Source organism: Cyprinus carpio, chromosome A2 (assembly GCF_018340385.1).
Source record: "Cyprinus carpio isolate SPL01 chromosome A2, ASM1834038v1, whole genome shotgun sequence".
Classification (NCBI taxonomy): domain Eukaryota; kingdom Metazoa; phylum Chordata; class Actinopteri; order Cypriniformes; family Cyprinidae; genus Cyprinus; species Cyprinus carpio.
Window position 1 is genome coordinate 4135914 of NC_056573.1, and position 27628 is coordinate 4163541.

At 37.2% G+C, this 27628-nt stretch overlaps 3 protein-coding genes across 4 annotated transcripts; 1 reads left to right on the plus strand and 2 right to left on the minus strand.

The window, feature by feature from the left end:
• Window positions 1-5729: 5729 nt before the first annotated feature.
• LOC109101271 (synaptosomal-associated protein 47-like) lies at window positions 5730-17576 on the minus strand. The gene is given in 6 exon segments (XM_042769695.1): window positions 5730-6017; window positions 9216-9384; window positions 12199-12314; window positions 15354-15855; window positions 16354-16897; window positions 17362-17576. Coding segments are annotated over 4 exon segments (1263 nt in total). The 5' UTR covers window positions 16852-16897; window positions 17362-17576; the 3' UTR covers window positions 5730-6017; window positions 9216-9237.
• A 162-nt stretch (window positions 17577-17738) lies between these two features.
• Window positions 17739-23609, plus strand: LOC109056775 (2-oxoglutarate and iron-dependent oxygenase JMJD4). Of its 2 annotated transcripts, none has more exons than XM_019073962.2 (6): window positions 17739-18428; window positions 18798-18963; window positions 19125-19220; window positions 20914-21181; window positions 22911-23057; window positions 23242-23609. In XM_019073962.2, exons 1-6 carry the CDS (start codon window positions 18176-18178, stop codon window positions 23548-23550), a joined length of 1239 nt encoding a protein of 412 aa, XP_018929507.1. In that variant the 5' UTR covers window positions 17739-18175; the 3' UTR covers window positions 23551-23609. The 2 variants fall into 2 exon arrangements, with proteins under 2 accessions (XP_018929507.1, XP_018929506.1); XM_019073961.2 differs by having other exon boundaries at window positions 17748-18428; window positions 19125-19250.
• A 493-nt stretch (window positions 23610-24102) lies between these two features.
• Window positions 24103-27357, minus strand: LOC109056776 (putative transferase CAF17 homolog, mitochondrial). Its single transcript, XM_042769685.1, has 3 exons — window positions 26620-27357; window positions 25395-25747; window positions 24103-24667 (listed from the first exon to the last, which is right to left on the minus strand). The coding sequence occupies exons 1-3, from the start codon at window positions 26958-26960 to the stop codon at window positions 24279-24281; spliced, it is 1083 nt and encodes a 360-aa protein (XP_042625619.1). The 5' UTR covers window positions 26961-27357; the 3' UTR covers window positions 24103-24278.
• Between the last annotated feature and the right edge of the window lie 271 nt (window positions 27358-27628).

Consider the following 27628-nt stretch of genomic DNA (forward strand, 5'->3'; position numbering starts at 1 on the left):
TTCTAATCCACATCCACACGTTTTACACCGTCTTACTCAATTCCCTTTTAGTGAAGGAATTCAAAGTATAATCAATGTAATTTGTTTTTAAAGTTATTATTAACTTCAAAACTTCTGCAGTTATGCTAATTCAAATTAGAAACTTTGTTATCAGTGCACAAGCAATATTACCCTAACAAGCAAATGTAAACTTCTCAATTTAATTGTCTGTAAATTTGCATGTTTGATTAGTAGTCTTTAGAACATTTTCAACACATTATGTTAATTCTAGAAAGAGAGAAAGTGATTATTGTGAAAAATTAATGTTTGAAAAAAATGTTACATACTATAAGAACATTATTTAGTTAATGCTGGTGGATAGTGGCGTCTTCTGGTTGGAGTTGGTATTAACATCATAAACTGCAAGCAATCTTTCCGTGACTTACTTTTCAAATGTTTTAAAATTGATCATCCAAGTATAATTGTTACTTAATGTGGTACAATAGAAACTCTCACAATGAGGAATAATTCTAGGAGACAGACTTTAATCACAAAATGTTCGGGAAACGGGTACAACGCAGGAGAAAAACACAGTACTACAAACAAGAATGGACAGAGACTAAGGGAGAACTGAAGGCTTAAGTTCACAGAGCAAACAAAGCACCTAATGAGTTAATTAACAAGACACAGGTGAACATAATGACGAATAAGAGAACTCAGGAAAACTAGATCACAGAGAAACTTATCATAAACAATGGGAAAACATGACAGAACCAAAACCTCAAGGAAATAGAGAACACACATTACAGTTCACCCCTCCTAAAAAGGCACGTCCTCATACCATAATAAACAGTCCAACTGAGGAGGGAAGGCGGGGGCTCTGGAGGAGGGTGTGGAGCAGGAGAGGAGCAAAACCAAAATATGTCCAAATAAATAAATCCAAGGGGAGTGGAGGGTGGGAGGAGCAGTAGGAGCCAGGAGCAGTAGGAGCCAGATGTTGGTCCAGAGACCAGCCAGGACAAGGTCCCAGGGTGGAGTAGAGGGAGGAGCCACCTTCTGTGTTGACTTGGCAGATGACACCCTAGAGATGAGCAATGGAGATGGAGCCGCTGGAGATGCAGGGTGACACACAAGGTCCAGAGGGCCAAGGCGAAGCTGATGGCTCATGTGAGCGAGGTGGAGACAGGGAACTGGAAGACCACGGGGGAGCATTGGTGATGAGCAGGACAAACGTAGAGCCGGAGGGAAGGAGGAGCCAGGAACAGAGCCAAGGCGAAGCTGATGGATGGTGTGGTCGGGGTGGAGGAATGGAAATGGAGGAGGAAGGTCAACGACTGACCAAGGCAGAGCCGGAGGGACAAGGGGGGCCCGGTGGAACTAGTGGGATGACCGGCCACAGTGAAGACAAGGGTGCAAGGAACCAAGACAGAGCCAATGGGTCGGAGGGCCGAGATGGAGTGTGGGGGTTGTTGGATTTTGACAGGGGTTTTTTTTGTGTATGTGTGTGGGAGGCCCAAGGTGGTGCTGCACAACAGGATGGATCAGACTGAGGATGAGCTGAGGGACTGACAGGAACCAGCGGAGGCATGGCTGAGGAACTGGCTGGTTTTAGGACAGGATGCGGGAGAGGGAGGCTGGGAGGGAACACAGGACAACATGAGCTGGATGGAAAACCAGCGGAGACTCAGGAGACGAAGGTATTACCTCCCCAAACCAATCTATTAAATCAAAATCAAAAATGTCCCTAAGTCTCCCAGCTCCGGAGCCCAGACTCAACTCACTTACAGGGGTGGGAGTGTGGGCGGGGCTTCCCTTTTAGTCGATCTGCACTAATACTACTTCTAAGATCTGCTGTGTTGCCATCTCGTGCATCTGGTCAGACACTGTCAGAGGTTCTGGGGCGATGTCCTCACATTTCCTCTCCTCAGGTTCAGGCTTGTGCATCGCAACAGTCCGGTCACCACAGTCTGCAGTGGGCTCGTACAACATCTCCGTCAAGATGCTCACTGGTGGTGGATGGATGGTCTCTGATGGTGTGCTGAACTGGATGATGACATCAATGAATCATCAATGAACTGACTTTAACTGGAAAAAAGACTCTTTGTTATTGTCTTCTTGCATTATTGACAAACTATTTTCCTGTTTGACACTGTGTATTGTATAAAGCGCTATGCAAATAAAGGTGACTTGATGTGTGTTTGGAGTGGGGCTTGTGACGATGTCATCCTCAGTGGGGCCAATGGTGTAGGCTGGATCGCATTTCACCAATACAAACTCCACGAACTCTGCTAATGATCCTCAAGGATGTACACCAGGCAGGCCAGACATTGTGCACTCATTCAAGCTGACAAAATAAAAAGCGCACAGGGAGCAGTCTGGGTAGTTCATAAGTAATCCACTTGAGGCAAAGCAGCAGCACAGCAGGTGAGTCCATGCTCTTTCAGTTTTGGTCCATTCTTCTGTTACGTAACGTGGTATAATAGAAAATCTCATGATGAGGGATAATTCAAGGAAACAGACGTTTTTTGTTTTTATTTTTATTTATTTATAATTTTTCTTTTGTTTGTTTGTACTTTTTTTTACTTTATCGAAATGGTACGAAACTTCCTAAAGGTATTGGTACTGTAGTCCTGAAAAAAAAAAATAGTCACACTTGTACTGATGATGAATGGGAAGCAAATTTCATCTAGTAGAAACTTTTGGTACTGCACGCAAACAAAATCTTACTGAAAGCTTATTTCAGAATAAAACCTTTTTGAAAATATATATTAAAATATATAATTTAGAAATAGTATTTTGTGCATTTTTCATAATAATAAACAAACATTCTATAACTTTTTTTGTCTCACTGTTTTAACTTTTGTCACTGGCAATAATCGGCCTAGTGCCTTCTTTAATAAGAGACCAACAAAGTCTGTGCTCCAAAACATTCAAGATTTACAACCGTTTAAGTTGGAAACTTCATTTCCAGGTCTATGCTCAAAAAGTGCTTAACAGGTAATAAATTGATCATAACTAATCCATTAATATAAATTATTCCATAAAATTACAAAATATAAAAACATTATCAAACTAAAATACAGTGCATTCATTTAGTTGCCGATAAATAAATAAATAAAAATCACTCAATTTTGACTGCCACATGAAAAAAGCCAGAGCGTTAAAGGGCATTTGGAACCAATTTGGGATTTAGCAGATAACTTCCCATTTAAACCGCAGACAGGGACATCTGCAGATTTCTTGGGGTAGGTTTCTTACTCATGGGCACAAGGGCAAACCCCTCAACCAGCCAAGATCTGTAACTAGCCCCTAAAGGCTGTAAGGCCTCAATGGAGTGATGAAAAAGACATTTGTTCCAAAGGATCTAAACCTTGATTCACGGACAATTTGGAAAGATCTTCTGCAGTCAATAAATAAGTAGAGTATTTGGTCAAACGAACCACGTCTAAATAAATGTATTAGCTAGCTACTTAAAGATGAAGTATCAAATGGAAGAGAAAAATAATAAATAACCAGCTGCCAGAAGCAAGATGCAGCTAATCAAACCAGGCATTTTAGAAACAACGTGTTTACAGCCAGCCTTATCTTTTTTTTTTCCAGAATTCACTGTACAAATGGCACCTTCCACAAGTTTTTTTGCTCTCTTCACTGAGGTAAAACATAAAACAACAAAGCTGATTTCCTGTAACCCAAGCCTCTCATAGCAAACCAGAGTGAGAGTGAGAAAGACCTGCAGCAAGCCTGGGGCAGCCAACACATGAGTCAGGTTCCTCATTCAGACATGTTCTAATTGGGCTGTTCTCATGTGCAAGCTATGTATGTATATTTGCACGAGTTAGAGCCACAGACAAAAATAAATGTCACAGACTTTGGAGATCGGTTTTTAGTGGGCCTTACTAGATTTTTACATTTTCTGAAGAAAACCCCACCACCACAATGCTAAGGTTATTCTGAATGTTCTTTAGCACACATTGTCATGATTTGAGGTGTCATTCCTGTCTGTAACATTCTTAATAGTCCTAAATATCTTCCACCATATGTCATATTAATGCATGGAAATACATGTGGTTGTCTTCAAGGATAAGGATCACTTAAACAAAACTAGCTGGCAATGATATCCAAGTTTATTCTTGACTTGTTTGGTAATAACAAGCATATTTGGAGGTCATAGTTACTTATGCAGAAAAAGCAACTCAACAAGCACAAATTTATAACCAGCAGTACTCAATTTCATAGTCATCCTACCCAAACTGTACACTGGAAACAAGCAAAACCACTCTACAGGATCAAAGTCTATGCCCTCATCAACCTTTTCCCATAACTGAGGCTGAAACTGATTGATTTACCATCAATAGAGACACCCATCTCCCCAGAGTTGCCCACCCCGAGTCCACCATGTAAACAGACCAGTAAGTCAAGGCCAGTAAAAATCACTAGCGTCTCCGCACCATCCGCTGCAAGGCAGAGCCGGATCTCAAGTACAGTGACTGTGGTTGGGCCAGACCGCCGCCACTTCCTCACATTGCATGGCTGCTTCTAACCACACCAGTATGTATTCATTCTCTCCATGTCTTCAGGCTACCCAATCCAAGTAGCTGAAAGTTACGTGTAAAGAGTTTACACAGAAAATCCCAAAAGAGAGTGCTGTTTATCACGCAGTGGAGAGGAGAGCAGTCAAGCGGAGTATCCTTGGGTTTGATGCTCGTCAATGTGCCTAGATTTTACTCAACAAAAGTGAAACACACAAACAAAACACTACACTTAGCTTAAACTGGATATACACTAACTGTACAAAAAGGAATATTTAGCAGGCTAAACATGTGGATGCTATGTCCAAAATTTAATACTTCCCTATGAAAAATAGTATGCCGAATTCATAGTATTCCAAAAACTGTAAGCAAAAAGTATCTGAGTTACTTACTACTTCCACTGGGATTATGAAGTGCGCATTTGATGGACACTTTACTATCCCATGAGGCCACAGGAGAGGATTTATGAATGGCATTTACACGACACTGGTTTCAACTAAAAACTGAAAATGTTTTATGCATTTTGGCATAACGAGCAAACTTTTGGAAATGGGTTTGAAAGCGCAAGTTTTTTAAAACAATACCATTATTGTCTCTGATTTTGTAAACTACAGAAATGTGAATTTGTAAAAATGGTGACATCATGCACATGCACATTACTTTTTCAGTCTGTATATATACGCGCAGGCATGCAGTGTTTCTTTACAAAGAAAGAAAAAAAAAAAAAAAAAAAAAAACCTACTGGCCTGGCATAAATAATCCTGCATTTTTAGTCGTTTTCAAGGTTCCGTGTGAAAAGGGATTGTTTTGACGTTGTCATCTATACTTTAAACTTTTCAAAAATGCAAATAAAAAACTTTTTTGGCCTTTTTTAACATTTTTTGTTGTTTTTTGTTGTTTAAATATATTGTATATTGAGTAAACTGTATTGTGATTTGTGATGAGACTATTGTGTCTTTTGTAGTTTTTATATCTGCTTTATCGCTAAATTGATTTTGTTTCATAATTGATTAACTTTGCAACATTGACACAGTTATTGAACTACACTGAATAAACATTGAACTAAATGGTTGAATACTGACATTGTCTTCTGTAGAGTAAACATTAACACTTATATTTTTCTGTTTATTAATGTAAAGCTGCTTTAAAACCATTTTTATTGTATAGTTAAACTCATTTATCAACAAATCAATCCCCTCACATAAGAGTGACAACAAACAGTGACAATAAATAGTGTCTGAGTTTATTTTACACTTCCCTTGATCACAAAACAAGTAAATAAATATAGCATTATGAGTTTACACTCATAAAAAAAAGTGCACACATGAAACAATAACAATAAATCAGGATTACTGTTAAAGGGTTGACAATGTACAGAATCTTGTGAAATTTTGAAATGTCACAATTTACACAACAACAGTAAATTGATTACAGTTACAGTTGTTTCTTTCCAGTCTGGTGAAGGTGCTAAGCCACGCAAAATGACACTGGTTGCAGATCTATGATGACCTGAGGAGAAAAATAAAAACATTCAATAGAGCTCAACAGTCACATTATGGAAGTAAAACTAGCAATCAAAACTCTATAGGAATAAAAGTGATAACACATAAATCTTCTGAGACAGACCTACTATGAGCTCAGAGACTGTTTAACAATAGTATGTTACCTTAGATATGATTTTAACTTGATCCAGCATTTAGACAATGTCAGACATGGCAATCTAAACAGATATGAGTGAAAACTAACTAGGTAATTATTACAATTATTACATATTGTATTATTACATTTTAATAATAATACAAATTATATATCTCTGTTTTATTTTACTTTTAAAATATACGTTTTTGCTGTGTTTTGGGGAATTTGTGGTACTTGTTTTTTTACCTATTTACTACAAAATTACTTAACTACACTATTAGTCTGCACATTAAATATTGCATATAAAAACACTTCAATGATGATCTAAATTAATGAGAGGGGTTTCTGGATATTGAAAGTGTTTGGGGCAGAATACTGCCATCTGCTTGTTAGAGAAAAACCTGTTAGAATTACTCTTTCAGAAAGTAAGTGTCATTGTAGCGTTTAGAGACTTAGACAAGACAAAGAGAGGATCTAAGTGCAGATGAATTTTAATAAATAATAATAACGAAGATAAATGAAACACAAGAACCAAGGAACAGGACTAAGTAACCTCAACAAAAAATGGAAGGTTACGTCCAGCCAATGACCACTGGACACACTGGGGCTTAAATACACACAGAACAAACAGGGCAATAACACACAGTGTAGAAATATCGATGGAAACCAAAAGAACTTTAAAAGAACTTAAGACTAGTACAGGAAACCAAACAACTTCAACCTAAGTCCAAAACAACTCTTTAACCCTTCAAGAAGCAGATTCCAGATGCACCACATCAAAAAAAAAAAAAAATTCTAGGAGGGTGGTGGAGTGGAGGAGGACAAGGGGGAAGGATGGCAGCCAAGGCTTGTAAGAAGAAAACTTGGAGATCAAGGCAGAGCTGGGAACCAGCATGGAGCCAGAGACCAAGGCGGATCCAGTGGAGATGGAGAGCACCAGGGTGGTGCCAGCGTAGATGACCACCACTGCGGAGCCGTTTGGAGACCATGGCAGGGCCAGAGGATGTGGAGTCCCTGGTGGGGCTAGGAGAGCAGGAAGTCAAATCAAAGCCAGCAGAGTGGGAAGCCATGGCAAAGCAAGGGACCATTACAGCCAAGTCAAGGACTTTCACAGAGTCGGTGCAACAGGGTACCATGGGGATCTAGGGTCCATGGCGGAACAGAGACAAGGATCACAGGGATTTCAAGGTCGCTTCTGAGGCCCTAGCGGAACCATCAGAGAGCACAGAGTGTTTAAAGACAGCCTTCATGACGACGACAGTTCTGACAGGGAGCACAGAGAGTTCAGGACTGGCCTTCATGCCCATAGTGGAGCCGACAGGGAGCACAGAGAGTTCAGGGACGACCTCAGTAGCCACAGCGGAGCCGACCCGGACCACAGAGAGTTCAGGAATGACCTTCGTGGCCATGGCAGAGAGCACAGAGAGTTCAAGGACAGCCTGGCCATAATGGAGCTGATAGGGAGGGTTCAGGATTGGCCTCTGTGGCTGTAGAGGAGCAGGCAGGGAGCACAGAGAGTTTAGGGAAATTCTCCATGGCCATGACAGAGAGCATAGAGAGTGCAAGGGTAGCCCCGTCGCCTTAAACCCAACAGGGAGCACTTAGAGTTCAGGGACAGATTCTGTGTCTTTGACTAAGCGAGAAGACAGCTCAGGGGATGCTGTAGCAGTGTGTGCGCCCCAAACGCACAAGATGGCGGTTGTCATTACAGGAAGTACAGCTGACAGTGGAGGGACTACCAGACTTGGGACCTCTGGACTTGGGGCCTCCAGGATCACCAGACTGGGGAACTCAGAGACCACCACACTTGGAAACATTGGGACCACTAGACTTGGGAGCTCTGGAATCACGGGAAGGCTGAGATCTTAAGGCCAAGTCAATGTATTGTTCTAAGGTCAAGTCACATCTACCTTTTGGCAGACATAACTTGACCGACTTATTAAGTCCACATAGTAGGCCAGAGCTTTGAATTATTTAATGTAGGCCTCTATGGCACAATTACCTTGCCAGAAGCCTACTAGTTGATCTGCTATTTTTAATTGTTCTGGTCTTTTGTAACACTGAGGAACTCACAGATGACAGAGAAGAGGATCCAAGTGCAGATCTTAATAAATAATAATAACAAAGATAAACAAAACACAAGGACCAAGAAACAGAACCTAGTAACCATAAAAAAAAAACAAAAAAAAAAAAACACATGGAAGGATAAGACCAGACAATGAACACTGGGAACAATGGGGCTTAAATACACACAGAGCAAACAGGGTAATAAGACACATGAGTGAACACTGAGGGACCTTCAGAACACACCTTCAGAACAAACAACCCTTATCAAGCCCACTTTTTTATTTTCCTTTCTTTCTTTCTTTCTTTATTTTTTGGTGTGTGCATGTTTGTGTATAGATAGATAACATCACAACAGTCACAAAATCTGATGCCATTGAAATGAAGGGAACCAGTTTTTTTTTAAATGAAGGTAACATCAAAAGGACCCTAAGGGTAAATATTTCTTCATGTTTTTCATGTTATTATTCAAGTAAACAGTAAAAGAAACAAATTAAGGGCAGGTTTCTGTTGTTCTTGCCAATAGCACCAATTAATTAATGACATAATAAATAAAAGCATTTATTAGGTATCTATTAGGCTTATGATAAAGTCTAATGTACAGATCTGAAGGGCTTTATGTCCAAGACGTTTATTTGACTCTACACGCACAGTTGCATAACCATAAGTGCTATTCACAAATACATGTGATATTCAAAAATTTGCGAATACACATGTGAGCATTCAAAACTACCAGTACTACAAATATTATATAACACTCCACTTATGAGAATGCATGTTTATATTTAGCCTATAAAATGCATAGCTTTTAACCAAAAGCGTTTTAGCTGTTATTGCTATCATATGCCATCATGATCAGACATCCATCCTGAACCACATTTGTTTTCTCAGCTCTACAGCTTTCTAAATAGCCAAACCTTACTCATATAGATGAAATGATTTTTTTTTCATGTACAAACAGTGCTCTATTGAGATTTTTTTTGTGTATACCTGTGCATATCTTACCATTAATCTAGCGATTTTAAGTTCACAGTAGTTTCCTCATGCGGCGAGTGTGTCTGTTAATGTTCATGGTGGTGCGGTCAGCAGAACAGCTCAACACATCCAGAGCCTCGTCTTGACGCTCCAGCTCTGTCTCAGCCTCCAGGGCTAGCGTCTTCAGCTGCTGGAGCATCTAAACAAACACAGCAGACAAAATAATCATGTGGATAATGAATACTTGGGGTTGGGGTCCTAAATATAGATATAATACAGGCATTGAGGGTTGACTGCTTAATTTAAGCAAAGTTTCCATTTTTTACTAATTATTTTGGCACAGTGGTTGATTGACAGATGAGTCTGCAGTCTAGATGCTGGTGTTCAGCAGACATCAAGGCGAATAAGTGATTCAGTCCCATGTGCATCTAGCCACCTCTAATTGGTTTGAATGAAGAAATCACAAATTAGTGCTTAGTGTTGTCCATCTGTGATCATATCACCCAATCTGGATTTCAATACAATGCGTAAATGTGATGAAAGTGACAATAAGCCTAATCTATTTTGGTACTCCTAGACACAATACCACATATCCTTAAATCTAATACCACTTCATCAATTGTAAAAATCCATCTACAATTTGGCTAGTTAACGTAGCGTTAACACCAGTGGAACAAGACAAATATTTTAAAATATCTAAATATGTTTTCTTGTATAGTGTATTCTTGATTATTCAGATTCATTTAAAGGCATCACAGAACTTTGCTTTTGTTTCTTTTCATAAGGCCAATAATTTCAGTGATGGAGGATGTGGGGTGAAAGCAAAATAATATAATACATATCTTCATACAACAGGAAGACACTATTAATATATCATTATGAATAAATAGGTCTGTGTGTGTAGAATAATAATAAAAAATAAAAATAAAAAAAGTTACAATAAAAAGTTAAAATGCTATGTTGCTAACTTAAATTAAAATGTTATGTTTTGATTGTCTCTTGATATGGCCACAGTAAATCTGAACACTTTAAATATTTTTTTTATGTTCTCCTTAAATCCTATTGTGGAGAGTGACATTTTTTGCATTATTATAAACAGTCTGTGCCGAGTCCATGCATTACGACAAGTGGCCCTGCCTCATTCCTTAAAAACTTATTTTCCATCTCCTCATGGCATTTTAACATGTTTGTTTTTAGTGTTTCTCAACCCCAAAACCATCCTGAAAAGTGATATCTGTGATGGTTGACCAACCATCAATTATCTCTGGTCATAGCAATAATATTGTGTTTTGAAATGGTTCAACACGAAGAGCAGCATTCCGCACATCCCCATTATAATGCACTCAATGAAAAACGGTAACAGTGTTTATGTCTGGTTGCTGTGTAGCATGCAGCACCTCGGCGGGGCACTGAGAGGGTTTTAGAGCTGGCACTGCGGCCGTCTGACGATGATGGCACTGAGACCTTATATCTTTGTGTGGTGGGGAATGCCTAGAGTTAACTTCCCACTCCTGTCTCATAAAAAATACAAGCCACAGACACGTCACACTAGTTTAAGTATGCTCGCTCAGTTTTTTGTCAAAATTCTAATTTTAACAAACCCCTAAGCCTGTTAAATGTTACTTGTCCCAACCTGTTGATACTACAGACATAAATAAATGTTACTTGTCCCAACCTGTTGATATATTGTTAAATTTTATAATAAATGTTTTCTATGTGAACATCTGTCAAACTGTATTGATTGCTGTGATGCGCAGCTGTATTTTCAGCATCATTACTTCAGTCTTCAGTGTCACATGATCCTTCAGAAATCATTCTAATATGCTGATTTGCTGCTCTGTTATGATTATTAGTGCTCCATCATTAATAACAGTTATTATTATCAATATGGAAATTTTTTTCTGCTTAATATTTTTGTGTAAATCATGATAGATTTTACTTTCAGCATAAATATCATAAATTTCAGCATAAATAATATTTCAGATGAAACAGCATGTATTTGAAATAACATCTTTTGTAACGTAAATGTCTTTACTGTCACTTTTGAACAATTTATTTTTTCCTTGTTGAACAAAAGTATTTATATAAAAAAAAAAAAAAAAAGCACATCTAGTTTTTTCTATATTGATAATCATATAATGGTTTCTTGAACAAAGCGAATCAGCAAAAAAAAGAATTTCACATCTGAAGACTGGGATTGATGATGCTGAAAAGTTTTTTGAGCAGCAAATCACGAGAATAAATTACATTTTAAAATGTATTCACATAAAAAAACTGTTATTATAAATTGAAATAATATTCCACAATAGTACTGTTTTTATTGTATTTTTGATCAAATAAATGTAGCCTAAATGTTTTTGTTTTTATTGTATTTTTTTTTAAATTGATGTAGTATAATGCTACAATGATGTAATGCTACAATGTAGTAATCCAATGATGATAATCTTGGATAATGTTTTATTGTATTTTTGATCAAATAAATGTAGCCTAATGCTACAATGATGTAATGCTACAATGTAGTAATTTTTATTGTATTTTTGATCAAATAAATGTAGCCAGTTTAAGATTTTTAAAGTTTTTTTTTTTAAACTAAGAAAAGGCAAATTTTTCTCATTTTTTTCCTAATCTAATAAAAATGTTTGCATTATCTTCCATATCAAATTCTTACATTTCATTAAGGAATTTACATTTCAAAATTACAGCTGCATGAATAATGTTAAAAGCTTTGAAATAGAAGAGCTTTGAACATGACCTCACCTGTATATTGACACCTAGAAGTGTAGATGCAGCTAAACCCAAAGTTACAGTTATCAAGGCCATTGAAGAAATGCTTAAAGCCTGATTCATCAATTCCATGAATGAAAGTGCCTAATAATAAACGGTTACCAAGATCGATAGAGCAGTATTTAACTAATCGTGTGATCTCAACATTTCTTCCCCCACGAGGTCATATCCTTCTATTGTTGAAAACGATGTTTGTTTGTGTAAAACGGAAACCAAACTTATCTCAAACCTGTTTTAGCTCCTGTGCCTCTGCTTCAGTTACAGTGGGCTGAAGCACATGAAGCTGCAGTTGCGTCAGTTCACCAGCAGGCAGCTCCACTGTCCCCTCCGGATCCTGCCCATGACCTGAAGCCACACAGAATGTGGTCTTATATTTCCTTGAATTTGTTGTTGAGATCAGAAGAAAATGTTGGTAAACATTAACCAAGCAGCCTACAATGGGAACTCTCTGGTCTTTTAATGACCTGTAGTAGATGTTGGAGCGTGACTGCCACCACGTGGTAGAAACACTTTATGACTTACAGTGTAACATCTATCCACTGTCAAAAATATCACAACCGTAAAATGTCATGGATTAAGCTTTATTTAGTTTATGGGTCTGTAGTTTCATATTAAAGGGATCCTCCACCCCAAAATGAAAATTTTGTCATTAATCACTTAAAAAAGTGAAAAAGCTCTGTTCGTCTTCAGAACACAATTTAAGATATTTTGGATGAAAACCTGGAGGCTTGTGACTGTCCCATAGACTGCCAAATAAATAACAGTGTCAAGGTCCAGGAAAGATATGAAAGTCTTCGTCAGAATACTCCATCTGACATCAGACGTGCAATCTGGGTTATATGAAGCGATGGGAACACTTTTTGTAAGCGAAGAAAACAAAAATAATGACTTTATTCAACAATTCCTTTGTCAACAGTCTTCTCTGTGTCTCTCATTATCACCGTATGCTCTTGTGTATCAGCCGCGCCACAAGGATGCGCTGTTTCTACGTGTATTTAGCTTTGATTTGAAAGAAAACAGCACATCCTTGTGGCGCAGATGACACAGAAGAGCATACGCAGTATACAGTGATATATGGAGAGACACAGAGGAGACCGTTGACAAAGGAATTGTTGAATAAAGTCGTTATTTTTGTTTTCTTCTCTTACAAAAAGTGTTCCCATCGCTTCATATAACCCAGTTTGGATGTTTGATGGGAGATGGAGTATTCTGACCACGACTTTCATTCTTTTCTGGACCTTGACACTGTTATTTATTTGGCAGTCTATGGGACAGTCACAAGGCTCCCGGTTTCCATCCAAAATATCTTAAATTGTGTTCTGAAGACGAACTGAGTTTTTATTTTTTTGGTTTGGAATGGGGGTAAGTGACTAATGACAAAATTTTATTTTTGGGGTGGAGTATCCCTTTAAATTTATTATGTGTAGATGTAGTTGCTGTGCATGCAATGTATTTATATTTAAAATATTCTCATAATTTTTTAATCTAAATCTCTTACCCTAAGACACTTGGGTCATTCAGTGTCAAATCAACCAAATATCAGAAACTTACACAGGTACAATGTTTGATTTTGTTACTAAATATACTACATACAAATAATCGTTTGTGGGAAATTTCTTAGCCAGATCTGATGTGTGATTAATATGCAATTAATTTGATTAATTAATCACCACAAAGTGTAATTAATTAGATTTAAAATTTAATTGATTGACAGCCCTAATTTATAGTAAAATTTTCAGTATTACTCAAAGGTCTGGTTTCAAGGTCAATTTATTTGAAGGGATGGTGTTTTATATAATGTTATTTAGTATAAACGATAAATCCCTTTTGACATTTGTACAAGCCACCACAATGATTTTCTATCTGAGTTAGTGCTGGCTGTAGTTAAAGTCTTAATTGTTGGTTATATTAACATCCATGTAGGATTTACTGGGGATTAAACGACTGATACGACTGAGACTTTAGACTTAATTTGTAACATATTGAAGACACTGAAATTCTGCTGCAGAGAAATGATTCTTTGCTCCCTTTCCATTCATAACCCATTCATAATTTTAATAGAAATTTTATTTTTCATGCTGCTAAGTACACAGTGCAAAGTTTTGGGAGTGAGTCTGGACTTCTGGTGGAGTTGACAGGAAATGACCCACAAATGGCAAGAAAGGAGAAGAATACAATGTGCAAAGAAACAAAGATTCATGATCACCTGCAATCGGAGGATCACTATTCGAAAATTTGAAGAATACACTGATTAGAATTAAAATTGTAATTAACTGTAATATTTGACCGGTTTAATCAATGCATGCTTGACTAATAATAAAAGTATACAGTACAGACCAAAAGTTTGGAAACATTACTATTTTTAATGTTTTTGAAAGAAGTCTCTTCTTCTCATCAAGCCTGCATTTATTTGATCAAAAATACAGAAAAAACAGTGATATTGTGAAATATTATTACAACTTAAAATAATAGTTTTCTATTTGAATATACTTTAAATAAATAAATAAATAAATAAATAATTTATACCTGTGATGCAAAGCTGAATTTTCAGCATCATTACTCCAGCCTTCAGTGTCACATGTAACATCCAGTCTATCACATGATCATTTTAGAAATCATTCTAATATTCTGATTTATTATGAGTGTTGGGGAAACAGTTTCTGCTGTCTAATATATTTGATGAATCAAAAGGTTAAAAAGAACTGCATTTATTCAAAATAAAAAAAAAAATTCTAATAATATATATTCTAATAATATACTACTATCACTTTTTATCAATTTAACACATCCTTGCTGAATAAAAGTATGATTTTATTTGAAAAAAAATTACTGACCCCGAAATTACTGACAGTAGTGTATATTGTTATTACAAAATATTTATATTTTAAAAACATAGAATCTTTTTTTTTTTTTTTTTTACTTTTTATTCATCAAAGTATTCCTAAAAAAGGTCACTCTGAAAAAAATTTAAGCAGCAGAACTGTTTCAAAACTTTGATAATGTCATATTAGAATGATTTCTAAAGGATCATGTGATAATGATCCTAAAAAATTCAGCTTTATCACAGAAATAAATGATCATTTTAAAGACAATTATTTTAAACTGTAATAATATTTCACAATATTCCATTTTTTTCTGTATTTTTGATCAAATAAATGCAGGCTTGATGAGCAGAAGAAACTTCTTTCAAAAACATTAAAAATAGTAATGTTTCCAAACTTTTGGTCTGTACTGTACATTTTGCAGTGCCTGACATAGGACTATTATTTTAGGTCAAATGTCTTAAGTTATATCCCGTGTTATATGATTTACTTTTGTTTAGATTCAAATAAAAGCTGGCACTGAAGTTCTAACAATGAAATAAGACTGTCAAAACAAGTGTACCTGCACTCCAAATGTTTCCTCCACCTTCTGGGCTTCCTGATGTGGTTGCCGAAGTTGCCTGAAATGCTGCATAGTCACGTGTGATCACAACTTTCTTCTTATACTGCATCTCCAGTACAGATAAAGCTTCAGTCATCCTGGCAGAGAGAATTCGGAAACAGATGTCAGGTTTCCCGATGAAGCGCTGCCGAACGCTGATCTCGTAGGGGCTGTGCACATAGACATCATCCACCTCTTCCTTCTCGAAGCAGTGGAGGAGCTGTCCGTTTGCATCTCGAACCTCCAGAGAGGAGACCAACACTATCAAGCTACCTGGTTTCAGGTTTCCAGAGCTTCCAACATGGGAGATGATAGCTGGAATGCTGGTTATGACTTTTTGGCCTTTGCCTGAACCTTTAGCACACGCCGCTTTGGCCGCTGCCTCAGACTTGGCCTCCTGGTGGCTCTTCCATGGCAGTTTGCCAAAAGGCCACCAAGAAGGACACTCAAGTTCAGAGAGAAGCTTCACAAAAGAGAAAAAAAAGGCATCATTTAATAAAGTCATTATTAAGTAAATCAATCAGTGGGTGTTCTTGACTTCCCAATGAATATAATTTACATGCATTAATTTAGCAGACACTTGATTGATTACAAATGAATAATGCAACAAACTAAACTTTGAAATGACTAAATTACACAAGGCCACAGTACTGAGAAGCTCTGAGATTATTGGACCGGTTTATTTCCTATTTTCCTACTTTATGTCATAAACCAATGACAAACCGTTCCGGTTTATGTCCATATGTAAAAAAAAAATATCTGCACAGGACTTTTTGAAGAAAAAACACATCAGTGCGACAAAGAAACATGGATGAATTAGAAGGTATAGAGTGGGACATGCTTGACATTAAAAGGAGTTATCAAAAGCACAATATGCTGTTAAAGATCGAATTAAAATTTGAAGTATCATTCATGTCTCTAGTACAAGTTATGTATCACAGTTTCTGAATCGGAGAAAAACCTACTTATCTGCCACGCTCAGGTCTGATTCGATATTGTCCAGGCCCTGGATCATGTTGTCAAACTGCTCTCCCTGATGGTTCAGGACCTTCCCAGTGTCCTCCAGCCTCCGCTGGGCTCCAGATATCAGGCCGATCAGCTCCTGGCCCTTACTGAGAGGAGCCTCGGCTCCACGGGGCTCTGTGGGTGACAGCAGCCGCTCCCTCCAGAAGTGCTCCAGCACGTGATAAACGGCAGTACGGCACGGCTTGAGAGACCCAAACCAGTGCTTGATGTTCCCCTGCTCCAGCACGGTAAGAGCACTGAAAATGAAGCCGGAGGTCTCCATCTTGATCTCCATGATGCGGGAGAGCCTCAGGCTAATCAGGTTCTCCTGATTCTGCTCCGAGTTGAAGCGTAGGGTGGTGCGGGTTAAGCAGAGGATGCCGCTGGCCCAGCGTTTCTCGCTGTTGATGTAATAAGAGCCGGGCCAGATATGGATGGATGCCTCCTGGCTCATCTTTTTGGGATGATTTGGCACAACTGCCCTGACTTACGGAGCCCACCTGCCAAGTGAGTGGTGTAAATATAAAATTAGTAAGCAGTCATCAGCCGCTTTTATTTACATCAACAGTATACTCATTTTTTTTCTCAACCTCATGTTGCTACAAACCGGTACAAGTGTCTTTCAATAGAGGAACACCAAAACAGAAAGCACAGACAAATTCTAAGGGAGCCAGTGGATACACACACACACACACACACACACACACACACACACACACACACACACACACAATCTAAATCCAAATTGAAATCATGCTTCATTTCTTTCGTTTTTATTGAAGAACATGTATTTCATGAATCTCCTGGAATCACAAACGGTGCTCAATTAATCCAATTTCTGATTTAAAACATTATTTGAAGACCCTTTACATTTATTTTTCACGTGGTTCTGTATGCGCAGTAACAGCAGATGCATTACATGACAACGCAAAACAAACACCGCGGAGATCATTTAATGTCATACCTTTTAGGATGATGTTGACTTCCAAGTGACAGCTACAGGAGGGTGGGACGGATTTCACGCATTAAAATAATAGTTTCTCTTCGCATCGTAGTCAGTTGCGAGACATTTATTGTTCCAGCTCAGTGTTTCCCGTTAAAGTTTAATACAACGCCCTCGATAAAAACATCAGACATCGCGTCGCAGCGATGTAAACAACGCTGAACCAAACACTGAACGCATGCGCAGCGGTGATTTATTTTAGTGCGCTCATGTTTACACTCCGATGTGCAAAAATAACTAAAAATAAATGGTTCCGCTAATGTGGCGGTGTCACATTACATATGTCTAGTTAAGGACACCGTCTCTTATTTTTAGTTACAGCTGATTTATTGAGATTTAATTGTGTTAGACAGCTCATTCTTTACGCACGAAGAGGAGCAAATCATTGAGTTGGTTGGTGTGCACACGTTTCTTTTCCGGTGGGCAACTGGGTAACGTAGACATGTTCCAAAGTCGGCGCAGAAAAGCGCGATTATTTTCGATTTATAAGCATATAGAAAAAAATAATCGCCTCGTATTTTAATAACACGTAAGCGTGACGCTGATCCGTCGATATATTAACTTAGTTGCGCTGTTGCAGGTTTAAAATAAGTAACGTTACGCAAAGCTGCCTTCATCAGAGAAGCATGAGGCTGTTAAAATGTGTTGCAGCTGTCGACTACAGGTTACTATTAAGACAACAATATTGAGGTTTAATTAAAATTTTGATTTATCAAGCATGGAATAACGTGCGGAAACTTCATGTTAGAGAATAAGCAAGGCTGTGCTCCATGCCATGGATAGGGAAACCTTTCATAACTGCTGCAGTTTGGTCAAAATGCCCAGGCAGAGCCACCAACAGCACTGCTCCTCGCACTTCATTGAGTACATAGAGAGAGAAATACCCTACTCCAAATTCTTCAAGAACTACCTGATCCCGAATCAGCCCTGCATGTTTTCCAAGAAATTCACAGAAGACTGGAATTGCAGGAAAAACTGGGTCACGGCCGATGGCAAACCCAACTTCCAAAGACTTCTGCATGAATTTGGTGAGCAGAGAATGCATTTTTACATTATACTTGCATCAACGTGTCATGCATTATAAGTTAAAAAATATAAATCGGGCCTGCTTCAGCTCTAAAACCTAGATAGAAGAAATAAATGTGATAGCTGCACATTACAGAAGTGTAACATTTTCCTTTCAGCTCCTCTAAGGCACATTTGAAACGTGTTTCTTGCATTGCTGGATTAAAAATTAACTAACTTAGAAAGTGTAAGATCATTTTGTTGTGTATTGATGAAAAGCATTATTTTTTTTTTTATGAAGTTGACCACTTGCTAAAATAGTGATAAAAAAACTAAATCTAAATGTATACTCAATATGTTATATCCATAAATAGCCTAGTTTTATTATGCAGATGAGACTCCTGTTCCTGTTGCAAACTGCAGTGCAAAAGAATACAACTCCAACCCGAAGCAGATCATGCCTTTTAAGGAGTTTATCCAGTACTGGAGAGAGTTCATTCAGAACGGGCATTCTTCACCCAGAGGATGTCTTTACTTAAAGGACTGGCATATGCAAAGGTACAGCTCTACCAAAGCCTGTAGCATGGGTTATTGTACAATAGCTTTGAATGTGATGCATAAGATTAGCTTGGAAACGCTGTAGTAAAATAAAGGAAGAATAGATGTATAAAAGGCTTTTATACTCTACATAATGTCAAGTGTGTTTATGTGCATTTTAGGAACTTCCCTGAACATAATACTTACAAGACCCCAGTTTACTTCTCCTCTGATTGGCTGAATGAATACTGGGACACAATTGAAGTGGATGATTATCGGTTTGTCTACATGGGTCCTAAGGGGTCATGGTACCGTGTCATATACATTTGTCATATACAGTACAGTTGGGTGTAAAAGTCTGTATCCACATTTAAGTCTTTGAATTTTGAAAAAATGTACAACAAAGGAACATGATGATATAAAATGAAGAAATATGCATTATTAGACATGTCATTTGCACAAAATGTTCTTTTGGAAAACACAGGATAGCTCTTTCGTGCATTCTTAAATAATGCTGAATAATGTGTGTCATTGAAGCAAAAGAGGACATACTAAATGCTAAGAAATGATGGTATGCATGTCTACAGTCGTGGCCAAAATATATTGAGAATTACATATATATAGTTTTATATAGTTTATATACTGCTTATAGATATATATCAGTTATATATATATACAGAACATATAATTAAAGGCCCTTTGGAAAGGCTTTTACTATTTTTACATGACATTTTTGAAAGAAGTTTCAGTGTTCTGCTTTTTCAAGCCTGCAATTTATTTGCTCTCAATCAAATACTGGAAAACTGATAGTAATATTATCTTTCAATAATTATTACAATTTCAGAAATAATTGTTTTTAAATGTATTGAGGATTACTTTAAATTATCATTTATTTCTGTGATGCAAAGCTGGGAATTTTTAGGATCATTATCACATGATCAACTTTAGAAATCATTCTAATATGATGCCTTATCATTATCAAAGTGCTGGAAAACAGTTTCTGTTGTTGGAGGAGAAGCTTAATGGATTTTTTCAGAACATGTGCATACTTGTTTTTGGGATACTTTGATGAGCCCATAAAAAGTAAAAAAAAAAAAAAAAATGCTTTACTGTTGGGATGACACAGGCTATGTTTTTAAAATCTCCGGGACAAGCCTTTTTGTAGATAACAATACATACAGGGGCTTCTACTGGACAATATTTTTTTTTTTTCTTTCTTTTTTTTTTAAATAAAATTCACAATACTTTTATGCAGCAGATCAATGTGTTGATGTTTATTAAAAAGTGAGAGTAAAGAAAATATATTATTAGAATATATCTTATTAGGCCATCTTTTTTTTTTGCGTGCAGATGCGCTCACACCTTTGAGCAAGCTCTGCACTGGTGGCAAATGCAGTTCTTTTTAACCTTTTATTCATCAAATATATTAGATAGCAGAACTGTTTCCAACAACTCATAATAAATCAGAATATTAGAATGATGTCTAAATGAACATGTGATAGACTGGATTCTTTTACATGGTGACACTGAAGGCTGGATTTAAGCATGATGCTGAAAATTCAGCTGCGCATCACAGGGAATAATGATTAGCCTTGTTTTTAAAGTATATTCAAATAGAAAACTATTATTTTAAATTGACAATAATATTTCACAATATTACTGTTTTTCTGTCATTTTTGATCAAATATGCAATGCAGGCTTGATGAGCAGAAGAAACTTCTTTCAAAAACATTAAAAATAGTAATGTTTCCAAACTTTTGACCTGTACTGTATATACATACATACATTTGTAATAAAGTGTTGTATTAAACTAGAACATAATAAAAGCATTCTCACATGTGGCCTCAGATTTTGAACCCCAATGTAATATATTAATATAATTTGAGCACAGAAATATGTCCCAAGGTTGTCCATATTAAATACTCGTCACTCCTTTGAATGTCATGTCAACATTTTTGTTCTTGCCTCTAGGACACCTTTCCATGCAGACGTGTTTCGCTCTTACAGTTGGTCTGCCAACATCTGTGGATGTAAGAAATGGCTCCTGTACCCTCCAGGCCAAGAGGAGTTCCTTCGGGACTGTCATGGCAACCTAGCTTATGATGTAACAGCACCCGTACTTCAAGACAAGGGTCTGTATCCACAGTTTGAAGAGGCCTGTCAGCCTTTAGAGATCATTCAAGAGGCTGGGGAGATAATCTTTGTACCTAGTGGTTGGCATCATCAAGTTTACAATTTGGTAAGCAGTAATAGTCTAATGGTGTCCACGTATGATGTCCTAAACAGGGGTGTCCGATCCTGCTCCTGGAGGACCAATGCCCAAACACACATGCTTGATAGTTTTCTACAGAAAAGCTCTATTCTAGCTTGTTAAAGAGAAGGGGAAAAAAACTATAAAATGTATGAGAAATGTAATCATTTCTATCTGTTTTTATTGTGTTAGGGGTCAATTTAACCTACATTTTTACATTAAAAATTAGCTACACACAATTTTTTTTTTTTTGACTACACTTAGGTGCAAATAACTACAAGTAAATACAAATAGTATCTATTATCTCTACTTAATTTAAGTACTATTTATTGCTATTTATACTTCCTCTGCCTTTTTGTTTCTCAAATGCTGGTAAGGGTAAAATGGGTTTTTCACATTTCTTTCAGTGCTGCAACAGCAAATAACTAATAACCAGAAACAATCTTTGCCAGATTTTTTTTGGCTGTGCAACTCAACTAGATAATAAAACTGAATTTTCCTTGGACGATTCAGAAAATGAGCTTCAATTTCAAGTAAACATTAAGTCTTAAATTTCATTAAGTTGTCTTGCATTTTCAAAACACATCAATGTGTTGAAAATTTGCATGCACATTTGTGACCAAAAATGAAAATTATTCACAAAATTTTAAGAAGAAATAAATTGTTTAACCAATATTTTGAGCAGTCTGAAAATTGAGTGGATGTCAAATTGACCCCAACACAACAGGAGGGTTAAGAAATATCCAGAAGCACTGTTTTAGATCTCATTTACAATAAGTTGATCTGTGTCAATCATAAACATAGTTACTGTAAAATATGGTTTATTTATACAGTATTATTTTGAGTGGTCACATTACATGTTAATTTCTCAAAACACATACATAACATTTTATTCCCCCGTTTTTCCACAGATTTCCACTATCCCTAGTTCTGTAACCACAGCAGAATCTTAAACTCATAATTTTTACAGTGGAATGCTGCCATAGAGGACTTTTATCTTTGAAAATTTCAAGTTCCTGTCTGGTTGGTCCCCCACCAGAGATAATCAACCTGAAAGTGAGGGAAATCATTTAAACACTGCACTTGCTGACCCTAGAAGTGGAACTTTGAGCAATCCTGATCAATACATTTGGTCTTAAATTCTAAGTATAAGGAAAAAGAATGTGCTAAATGTTTTAATATGTACATGTGCCGTGTAATGTGCACTTGAGGTCAGATTTGCTTCAAGGAGCTAGGATCTGAGCTGAAATATTGAGGTTTCCTTAAATGTTGAGTCTATCCAAAAAAAAAAAAAAACTGTTGTGGGCCACGCCACAAGGATGGTTAAACATCAGCAGTTAAACAAAGTAACATTTGAAATAAAAACAGATGGTTTTGCAATTCCAATACATAGAAGTTATCACTCAAAAAATCTGGAAAACCAAAAATGAACCACTTGAGATAGATTGACCCAAAAGCAATGTGGAGCACAGTCTTGTAATCATGAAGACCTTAATTAGTTTGTGTGTTTGATAAAGTTTGGAACTAAACTGGACTGGACTGGACACCCCTGTACTAGACGTTCTCTTTCTGACATTTTTATTGAAGTCTGTAGTATCAAGCTCTTTTGGTACTGGAGAAAACTAGGATAATTTCTCCAGCCCGTATTTCAATATGAGAAAAATCTTCCTTGATAAACTTGCCAACTCAATTTCGGTAATGCATCTCTTAATAATAGGAGGACACCATTTCCATCAATCATAACTGGCTGAATGGCTGTAATCTGGATATCATGTGGCAGTTTCTGCAAGAAGAACTTTCTTCTGTCCAGAGAGAAATTGAGGAATGGCGTGATACTATGGATACCTGGCATCAGCATTGTCAGGTAACTCTATTTTTCACATCAAGCATCACGGTTTCCAGGTTCAACAAATACACCAACAAACTGTGTTAATAATCACTCACATGTGCTGTAGTACTACTACTACTACTACAGAAAAATAATAATCCTGTAAACATAACTTTTATATTCCTGTGACATATTTATTCTATTATATATTCTATTTCAGGTGATCATGAAATCGTGTACAGGAATCGATTATGGAGAGTTTGCCTCTTTCCTCAAGACTATTGCAAGTAATCGAATGTCCTTTTTGAATTCGTGTCCCAGAAATGCAGATGATTGCCAAGACCTCCTTGCCAAAAGTCTGTTTGCTTTAGGCCCTCAGCATGCGGCCTTTGACCTTCAGAGAGTATTGCATATATTTGAGAGCATGCTTAGCAATGAAGACTTTAAGAGACTTGACCCTTCAGCTCTGAGCTTCAAACCTGAGGAACTGCTTCAGGAGATCAGAGAGGCTGTTCGAACTATTGTATAAAACCTATACTGTATGTGAAAATTCAGCTATGACAAATGCTAATAAATTCTTTTAACATATTTGCATTATTTAACTGTTGTTTATGCAGTCATGATACTTTTAAAAGTAATGCATTACAATATTGCGTTACTCCATTAAAAAAGTAACTAATTGTGTTACTTAGTTTGGACAGTAATGCATTACGTTATTTTGTATTATGCCTACTTTTTGTCACCTGGACTGGGCTTGCTTATTTGTTTTTAAATGGCAAAAACCCCAAAAGTTATATTTTTGGCAACTGTAAAGGTGCTTTCACACCAAAAGTGAAATTAATAAGCCTCTATCTCTGCACCTCACTCCTAACTCAGGAGAGCTGTCAGTGAATAAATGGAAAAACAAAGTAACTGGCGTTAATTGTTTGAAAAAGTAACTATTTTATTGTAAATTTAAAAGTAATGCATTACTAATTACTTAAAAGTAATCTGATAACGTAACTCGCATTACTCGAATGCGTTCTCTCTTAACACTGATGACAAATATTAGGTCATGAGCACATAAACTTGGACTTCTCTGTTAAAGTTGTAGCAATTTTTGAAACATTTTATTTCAAGGTGTCAACTAATACATTATCAACAGACTTCTGTGTAAAAGTTATAGTTTTCATTTTTTAAGTTAACTAAATAAATATTATCTGCATTACAATTACATCATTCAGGTGGGCCTTTGACCTTTCTAGTGTTGCGGATTCATTAATCTTTACTGTTTTTTGGCCACCAGTCAGGTACAGTAGCCTGTAAAGTCACTGGCACAGCGTCAGGGGATTTGATTTTTAGTGGCTCTCTGGCATGAGCCAAGCGTATGAGGCTCAGTCCCAGCTTGTCGATTCCTGCCCTGTGTTTCCCTGCTGGTTTGCCCCCCTCAGTCTCAAGAGCAGCGCCTTGGTCCAGGGTCTCCGCCGGAGCAGACATGGTAACAGGCATTAGACGCTTCCTGATCACACCAGTGTGGTGAGTTCTGGCAGTCAGCTCCTGTCCGATGTAGCATCCCTTGCTGAAGCTAATTCCCTGCATGTAGACAAGATTAGACTCCAGCGGAAGGGCCTCACCTGGCGGAAGATCTTTGACTCCTTCAGGTACTCCTAGAGATTTGAAATAAAGCACGGGACTGATGATAAGAAATGATGATATCACAAAGGATGTGCTGACTCTTCAATACCATTTTAGTGCATTTGAATTGTAAGCATTTAAAAGGAAAAAATATTATTATTATTGCCAAACAAGATCCACATACACTTTGATGATGGCTATTGATTAAGATTATTATTATATATATATTTTTTTAAACATCAGGTAAATTAAACTACAAGTCAAATGTTTAGACACACTTGACTAATTAATGCTTTCAATGATCTTAAAAACTTTTAACTTAAAATCTTATGCTTGAAGGCTTGAAATTAGTTTTATAGACAATATAAACCGTGCCTACATATGAATTTCTTAAAAAAAAAAAACTTTGTATATATATATATATATAATAAGATTCTCAGATCATTTTACTTTATGAAGCTGGTTGAGAAAAACCTAATCTAGACAAAAGGTGGCTGCTTTGAAGAAGCTAAAATATTAGATCTGTAAAAATGTTAGATTTTTGTCACAGCTTCTCACTATTAGTGTATGTATGAGGGAAAGTGTATATTTTAGGTTTTCTGCCTGATCTTTTTATATTATATACACATATATAATTTCATAAGACAGAGAGTTAGTGCATGTTTAAATCCAAAACAATGTAGACTAACAATGATCAACAAATGCATCTAGTTAAGCTTGTAGGTCTGTTTATAAGTAATTATAGGAATCATTTAATACCAATTTCATAGCGATGTCTGTGGTATTCTTCAGTGTTGCTCTCTTGACAAACGGAGATGATCTCATGTGGATTATTCTGACAGCTAGTGATCATTCTCCAGCCCATGAGTTCAGTTCTCGGGTCTTGCTCCAGTACTACTACTTTATCTGCTGCAGTAACATCCGGCTTTGACTTGCCCAACACTGCAGTTTTATTTTGAGGTAACAGAGCCCATAGTGAGAGGCCGGGACACAAGCTGAAGTTCACTTTACGGCGTATCTTGTAAACTTTCAGAAGCTGCATAATGGAGTCCTGTACAGTGCTGTCACACTCCAGAAGCACATCATTCAGTCCGTCTGGGGGTCCTTTTAAACTGCAGAACAACAACAAGAAAGTTCCAGTAATGAATGTTGTTGTTTTTTTTTAATGCTTAGCACTGTTACTGTAATCAAACCTTCTCAGTGATGAACTTAAAAAAAATCTAAATATGGATCTTAATATTTGGAGGTTTCGCTTTTGGAGAAGCTTCTTGTTTTCATCATGTAGAGAGTGTTCACTTATATGACAGGCTAAACATAACACATCCTGAAACTAGATGAGGGAAACTGAACCATGCACACGAGTGGATATGCTCTTGATTTGCGCTAAAGTTCTAGAATTCTGATTAAATGAACAAATTAAAATCCTCAAATGACAATTATCATGATTAAATATTGTGATTATCAGATTAACCGTTATCATGCAGCCCTAAAGTAAATGGTAAAATTTTGACGCTTCTTCAAAATAATAAATTAATCTGTGCATATTTCTCTCCTGATTCAGATGAGATGACTTTTCACTGGAGTACAATAGCAAACTCTATTTGACTTCTGTAAGGTAAAACGGCACCCATAAGATGTTCTGATGGACTGAAGTGGTGGTGGATTATTGTGATTGTGATTTTATCAGCTGCTTGGGCTGATTCTGCACTCTTCACTGAGGTTACGTAGAGGATACATTAGTGGGCATTGCTCTTATGATGTTCAAGCTAGCTTTAATGACATGCAGAAGAACAGAGCAGAAGAACTACATATCAGTGGTAGTCCAGGGTGGGACAGTGAGATAATGCTGAGGCCACGCCCACAACTCACTAGCCTTGTTATTTACAAAACTCCAGCTCCTCCAAAATCACATTAATATGACATTCCGTGTGTCTACTTTACAATTACAATTCTAATGAAATATTAAACCAATGCAGTATATTACCTGTAAAGGATGATGTCATACAGTGTCCTGCCTTGAACACTGAGAATGTGAGCATACATTGCACGCAGTGCATCCTCTCCCAGGAGAGTCATGTCATTGGTTATTATTCCTTGCAGGAATGAGCTCGTGTCTTGTCCGGACACACTGATGAGAGCCCTGTGTGGTAGGCTGTAACAGCTAAAGTGCACTGTATTGTTGGTAGGCTGATCTTGAGAGTGTTTTCTAATCGGAGTCCTGCACGCATTCTCGTGTCTCGTGCAGCGCGAACAGTGCGCGTGAAGTCCGCCTGATCCTGTCGCGATCGCTCTGAAAGCACTGCCGAACAAAATCACCCTCTGCATTGTGTCGTGTCCTGAAGCGCAGCTATTAAAGCTCAAAGTTCCTCAAGACAACACAAGTTCGCCTTATTTTGTCTCCCACCTTCCTTTTCATTCCCATACTGCATTGCGCGTGCGTTTGTTGGTGGTGTTCTGAACACGAATCCTACTATGGCGAAGGTTTACCTCATGAATATTGATTCCTAGCCTTTCCAATGAGTTAAACGTGTTTTATAAATATTTATGAGCTAATACTGCGCCATAGTAATCGGCTCGTTTGTAGTGAAAGCCAAAGGCGTCGATATGTGTGTGTATTCTATCGCAGTTTGTTTGAAACACCCATTTATAAACGCAGTGCGATGCTAAAATAAGACCATCACGCGCCGGTGTTACATTTGGTTCCTGAAATTTGGTTCCACTGGGCGGTGCTTACTTGAATATTCTTAACATTTCTCGATTGTGGGCGTGTCCTTTAGACAACGTGCAAATGAATGGAACTGAAAATATCAGCGCACGCATCTCAAATCAGAACTGATTTTATTGGATTATTTCGAAAAGGTAATAAAGTTTCATACTAATTTTGTCACTGTTTTTGTCACTTTTGTAGTAGGAAAGGATGCAGCCCATGAGTCTCAGCTCCCTGCCTTTCCTTGTTCCTTATTTTTAGTAAACCTAAAACTGAACTTCTCAAT